General features: G+C 26.1%; 1 protein-coding gene across 1 annotated transcript; it reads left to right on the top strand.

Annotated features, from left to right (window-relative positions):
• Positions 1-254: 254 nt before the first annotated feature.
• Positions 255-6,836, top strand: LOC107163962 (persulfide dioxygenase ETHE1, mitochondrial). Its single transcript, XM_089218735.1, has 8 exons — positions 255-763; positions 987-1,142; positions 1,219-1,363; positions 1,459-1,644; positions 3,152-3,334; positions 4,969-5,085; positions 5,159-5,241; positions 6,568-6,836. The coding sequence occupies exons 2-7, from the start codon at positions 1,011-1,013 to the stop codon at positions 5,218-5,220; spliced, it is 825 nt and encodes a 274-aa protein (XP_089074861.1). The 5' UTR covers positions 255-763; positions 987-1,010; the 3' UTR covers positions 5,221-5,241; positions 6,568-6,836.

Raw genomic sequence — 6,836 nt, 5'->3', positions numbered from 1 at the left:
ACCTATACAATATTAATTATTATGTAAGTAATCGTAATCATGAAAAATTTATATATATATATCCAAAATACTTCCCGCCATAAATTAAAATCAAATTCCAAAAAAATGATATCTACATCTTATACGACTATACGAAATACAGATTACAAGATGTCAAATGTGTGGTTATTTTTTTTAGTTGTTTACTTATTCCTTTATTATCTCGTGTTTGTACCTACTTAGTACTTATAGTACAATAATTAATGTTATGTTAGTATTACAATTATTATTTGAGTTTTTATACTGTATACATTTATTATTCATTGTTCATTGATCTTTTGAATTTGTATTTTTATTGTTGATCGCCTGTTTTATGATATAATTTCTTCATTTAAACTAATTTATTTTATGAGATCGCAGAACACATTACTTAGATTATATTATTTGTTCTACATTATATTATTATGACTAGAGGTTATAGTTTACTACAGTCTACAAGTGTTGTTTATTGTTATCATAGTAAATACAGATCTAAAATTCTGAAATGATTTCCTTTTTATATAAGCTACTGAATAAGTTAATAGCATACAATGACAATCAAAAGTACATTCACAACTATCATAGCTTGAGAACAATAAAGTTGACATTATTATGTTTGTACACCAAAGAAATCTTTATTTTGGGAAAGCCTGAAAAAGTTTAAACGTCTGTTTACTGGATACCTTATTAACTTCTTATACAGTTATAATGATATAACAATATTCTAGTCTACTATAAGATTAAGGTAAGTACCGACATAAATATATTTTAATTGCTATATTTTTGATAAAGAAGATTTTGAACGCAGAATACATCTGAATTGAATTAGCAATAATGATAAAATTTGTCCTTGGCCTTATATATCATATAATATGATTATTCTTTATCTATTATAGCTGGCACTTTGACATGTTAGTCATTTTTGACTAAAACTCACTGGTCACTAACTATAATTATTTATTTTATAGAAAAAATATTTCACTGGTGAAATTATGATAGCAGCTAATTGTTTTAGCCAACTTTTTAGACAACAGCGTAGTCGTGGACATTTTTTTGGTGGATTTTCAAAAGTTACCATGATGAGCAACTCTAGACTTGCTCAAGATACATTTGTGTTTCGACAGGTTATTTCTGTTTTTATATTTTATTTACCTATAAACATTTTATACTTACAATAATTTTATTTTTTATTTTACATAGTTTTTTGATCAAGAATCTTGGACATATACTTATCTATTGGCTGATTATGTAGCAAAAGAAGCAATAATTATTGATCCAGTCCTTGAACAAGTAAACCGCGATCATTCAATACTTAAGCGACTTGGTTTAAATCTTTTATACTGTGGTATGTATTTTTTGTTACTTAAATATAATATCTTTGTTGGTTTAATGTTTGAATTTGTATGTATAATTTACCATACGCACTTAATTTTGTTTTAGCCAATACTCACGTACATGCTGATCATATTACTGGAACTGGTGAACTGAAGAAGTTAATACCAACATGCGAAAGTATTATTTCTCTATGTAGTGGAGCTCAAGCAGATAAATATGTAAAATCAGGAGATGAAATACAGTTTGGAAGATACTCTGTTGAAGTTAGACAAACTCCAGGGCATACTAATGGTAAATACAATTTTGTATTATATAATATTTGATAGTGTGTGGGTAAAATGGATTAAATTGAATTGTATTGAATTGTAAGTTGTAAGATTATTTTCTTTAACTATCTATAACTTTTAATGAATTAAATATAAGTAATATACATAGTTAAATGAATATAATTCAGTGTATAATTTTTGTATACTAGTATTATATAATAGAGATAAGGAGACAAAACTATGTTTGCAAAAAATTTCAACAGAATAACCTTACAATAAACTGCCTCTGGTGGGCATAATATACAAACTCATTAAATTATTTTAGAATTTAAAATAAATATTCAATTGTTTTGGTCATAACGTATACAATTTAATTTGATTGGTAAGATCACATATTTATGATGTGTATGTTATACAATTTTGGTTGTATTAATTGAGATATTGATTTTTTTTTACAATACAGGACATAGGTACTGTCATTAATGTTTTTCTAAAAATATCTTCTTATGAACCACAAATAATTCTCTATAATAATACAAAAGTAATAAATTGTATAATTTATCATTGCCCTGAAATCACATACAGTCTAAAACTCAGTGTCTTTTGTAGTTTTACTGCAGTTATAGCTCAACACTTTTAGTATGTAGAATTGTCTATTAATTTGAAAATATACTTTTATAAGTTCAATAAAAACAATAATTATAGGTACCTACCTAGGTAATAAAACAGATTTTTTTTATTGTAATGTGTTAAAGAATAATACAAACTTTAAATATGTGAATAAATCATTACTATTTGTAAATAATTGTGGTGATCGGTGAACATTAGGTGGATATGACAAAAGTTAATAATAAATAGAGATTCTTTGTAACGATACATATTATAATATAGTATACACTACATTGTAAAACTGACTATAGAAAGTAAAAATAAAAATAAAAAATATCAAAATATCAAAACTTTAATTATATTATAATTACATTTTATAAATAATTGCTAATAAATACTTAAAATGAGTACATAAATAGTACCTAAATAAGTATATGTAGTGTATACTGCTCTTCAAAAATATTAATGAATTAATGAAAGAATACAGAGTAGTGTGAAAAATGTATTATTAATTAGTTTTATAAATGCCATTCAAATAGCTTATATTTTTTATCAATTTAATACAAGTATCATCAATGTAGTTTTTAAACTATATAGTCAACATTTTAATAATAAATCATGTAAATCAGATAAGGATTCAAGAAAATAATATAAATGCAATTTTAAACTTAACTAGTTATTAAGTAATTATGTTTATAATTTATCAATAATTAGGATAGTTTTTTAAGTTCTGTAAAAATGGAAGTTTTTTTAAACTATGTTTTTAATTTAAGTATATGCTAAATAAAATTGTATATATTTTTACTTATTATTTCACAAATTCTTAATTTTATGTAATTTGCATTCTCCTAGTTTGATTAAAAACTAACATTGTGTATTATACACTAACCTAATGTTATCTTAATTATGTTTCTGCTGTTTAGGTTGTATTACATTTGTTTGTCACGATGAAGCAATAGCCTTAACTGGAGATTGCTTATTGATTGGTGGTTGTGGACGCACTGACTTTCAAGAAGGAGATCCTGAAACGTTATACTCTTCTGTTCATGAACAAATATTTTCGTTACCCGATTATTATAAAGTATATCCAGCGCATGACTATACGGGTATGTTCTAAAACTAATGTTCTGTATATTTTCAACACTTAAATTAATGGATAGATAGCTTTTGTATTTAAAACATAAATTCGCTATAAATTAATATTCGTATTTTATAAAAAGTTTAGTATGCCTAATATTAATCAAACCCAGTCTCTACATCCTAATGTTTCATGAACTAATTTCATAATTGGATATTACAAGTAGAATATTATTTTTACTTAGAACTAGTGAAATAATGTCGTGTGTGATGAAAAATCTAATTACTATTAGAGCCAGGCCTAGAAGCTTAACTACTTTAAATAAAAGTACATTATTATGTGTAATTAAAAATGACTTAAATGTAAAACAATGCAGTCTTGGCTATCTCCCAATATGCAGTCTACCAAAACAAGCATGTTGTACCATAGTAGTAATTTTAAGTATAAGTATTAAGATATTACTAATTATCCAAAAAGCATAATTTCATATCTCTAAGGAAGGCAAAAAAATATTATCAGTTTTATATAATCCTCGTCACTAACATTCAGCTAAATAATACCTCTCTAATGGGTCTTGATTAAAAATTTAAAAAAAGTTGTTTCACCTCAAATGACATTAAACAAACTAACCTGTTGTTACATGATAAAATATAATATATTGTTATAAAAAATTAAGATAAAACATATAAATTGATAGGTAATAAACTAATATATATTAATGATGGAGGATTCCCAGCTATAGGTAGAACCAGAGGCAGATTTCCCATTAGGCACTGTTGGCAGCTGTCTAGAGCGGAAAATTTAGAGGAGGTGGTAAATGTTGAAGTGTTTTATTAAAAAACATAGAAAGTGTAAAAAAAAATATTGTTAGATCAATTACTTTTTATATACCAATAATTATTAATAATGTGCATATTTTTATATTTTATATTTTTATAGATCGTATATGGGCATATGATATACAATATATTTATCTATTTTGGTTCATTATAATTTACAGTCATTATAAATAAAGTAAATCCCTGTGTATAAAACTGTTTTTGTTAATACTATATTTTACATGTTGGTATAGTCCTCCCAGAGCCGCATCGCCTAAAAGTTAAGTTTAGATGTAGTACCTATAGATAATATTAAGATGTTTAAGTTGAATATCTAATTTGTATCCTATAAATAAAGATTTTTTTCATACAAAATATTGTAAACTACTGTGTTTTACTTAATGTTCTTAACAATAGTTATAGTTTTGTTTTATTATTTATGGTTTATAATTAATAAAAATGATCGTTGTACGTTTTTTCAAAGTAGGCTAAATAACAAAAAGGCGAAAAAAATAGTCTAAAAATTCAAATGGATATCCACACTATTGTCTATATATTTAATATTTAGAGTAGGTATTTTGGAGGGGTATTGTAACTTGTTCACCTATTAAAGGGCCGGCAAATTGTTGGTGTCTATAAGATAAATCCGCCTCTAGGTAAAACACAAAATGAATGTAGACTGCGAATTGGGAGACAACCATACTTTGTTAAGAGATATAAATAATAGGTAATATAAAACAAGGATGGCAATATATTCATCAAAATAAAAATATGAATGCCATCAATATCCGGTTCTTAGTACCTATTATATTATGATGTATACCTTCATTAACGTTTATTTCAGGTCAGACCGTTTCAACAATTGGAGAAGAAAAGACTTATAATCCACGACTCACAAAGTCTTTAGATGAATTTATTGAAGTGATGAACAATTTAAATTTAGCATATCCTAATAAAATTGGTTAGTAACAAATATATAATATATTCAATTTTCATATTTTTTCAATGGGTATATGATAGTATTTTATTTTCAGATGTTAGTTTACCAATTAATTTGAAATGTGGTATTCAAGACGAATTGAAGAACAATGATTGACAATTTTATCTTACTATGATGGTATAAAATATTGAATTTGTTATTATATTTAAAATTAAATAATTAAGTTAAAACAATCCTGTTCTATTTGTTCATAATTAAGTTAAAATCACATGCTAAATATTTAATACTTATTCTGCTATACTAGGAACCACAGTTTAAATTAAAAAAATTAATTCAAACATTTATAAAATATTTACAAATTAAGTTTTAGATTCTGAGTGGGCAAGGAATGTATATTGATTTTACAGTGATGTGTGTTTTTTTGTGTCTGTGTACACGATGAGTTGTTGAAATAGTGCTTTGATTTTCAGTTTCAGTAGCTTTTTATCCATTACTACTGATTCTACTGTACAGCAGAGCGACATCAACTTACCCGCTTTTTTTTAATGAACTTATCAATACTTAAAATTATTTATATATTTTTGTTTGAAATGAAGACTTTAACTTAAATATTAAAAAATATTATCAATTTTTAAAATTAATTAGAATTAAAAATTTTAAACTTTCAAGTTTTATTTATGCATTGACAATATTTCCAAACAAAGTACATCAATTCTAACAATAATACAACAGCCAATCTATACATAAAGTAATTCTTATAAAAATGTTTCAATAGAATGTAATGAAGCCGTTAATAATGGCTCATTTAGTTGATGCTTTCATTCAGTATAAAATTACAAAAAAAAAACACGTTATAAACACTTGAAGTGTACCTAATGAAAATAATAGAATATTACTTAATACTTATAAAACGTATATTTTTATTGACATTTCCATAAAACAAATGTCTAAATTAGAGCTTTTACTCTAAACGGCGAGACATCGCAAGTGGGTGGTGAAAAACGATCGTTTGTTGCCGCGCGTTCCCAATTTCCGCCATTTTACCAGCGTGATGAGCGCCGTCGCTCACCCACGCTTCAATGCCGTTGTTCACGAGTGCTGCAACCCTCCATGAGCTCGATAAATTGGATCTTAGCCCCCTACCCCACGGTACTCAAATTGTAATATTTTCTCAAAATGGTTTGAAATAAAATAATATTATACCCCTTGTATCACATTTTTAATGATATTTCCATTTTTCATGTTCAACGTGATGAAGAAATAAATTTAGAAACTATTGCAAACCAATTTATTTACAATTCTAAAGTGTGGAAAAATACATTTTCTACATAAAAGATGTAATTATCAAAATTAAATTGGCATCTAATTAATTTTTGTCTTGTAGTTTTTTTTTGATTAAAATTTAAATTGCTAATATTTTTAAAATTTTATACCATATAAAACAACATATATATATATTAGTGATTGCTTAACAATCTATTGAATGAAAATTAAATTATTTAGGTAAAACTGTACACGTGTCTATAAAAAAGTGAGCCCTCTCTAGATATTTTCTAAACCTGGTGCAGTGGTGCCTCTGCACGAGTGCGAGACGACGATGGGAGTTGTGGAGCGCGTTCGTCTGGATGTACCACCGAATTGCGTTTGCTGCTATCCAAATGGATTATAATTTATAATGTACTGACCCGGTGCAATGAACCGCCCACACCGCGGTTTCTACTGCGCTGCACAATGTACTCTGTTCAAATAAATGTCGCAATAAAAATGAATAA

Source organism: Diuraphis noxia, unplaced genomic scaffold (genome assembly GCF_037042655.1).
Source record: "Diuraphis noxia isolate RWA-SAM2 unplaced genomic scaffold, SU_Dnox_SAM2 contig0002, whole genome shotgun sequence".
Classification (NCBI taxonomy): Eukaryota; Metazoa; Arthropoda; class Insecta; order Hemiptera; family Aphididae; genus Diuraphis; species Diuraphis noxia.
Note: the sequence above shows the minus strand (reverse complement) of the source record. Positions and strands in the feature narration are given on the sequence as shown.

Coding starts and splice junctions, on each gene's coding strand:
- LOC107163962 (XM_089218735.1), top strand. CDS start 1,011: ATGATAGCAGCTAATTGTTTTAGCCAACTTTTTAGACAACAGCGTAGT. Junction 1,143..1,218: donor ATACATTTGTGTTTCGACAG/GTTATTTCTGTT, acceptor TATTTTACATAG/TTTTTTGATCAAGAATCTTG. Junction 1,364..1,458: donor TTTAAATCTTTTATACTGTG/GTATGTATTTTT, acceptor ATTTTGTTTTAG/CCAATACTCACGTACATGCT.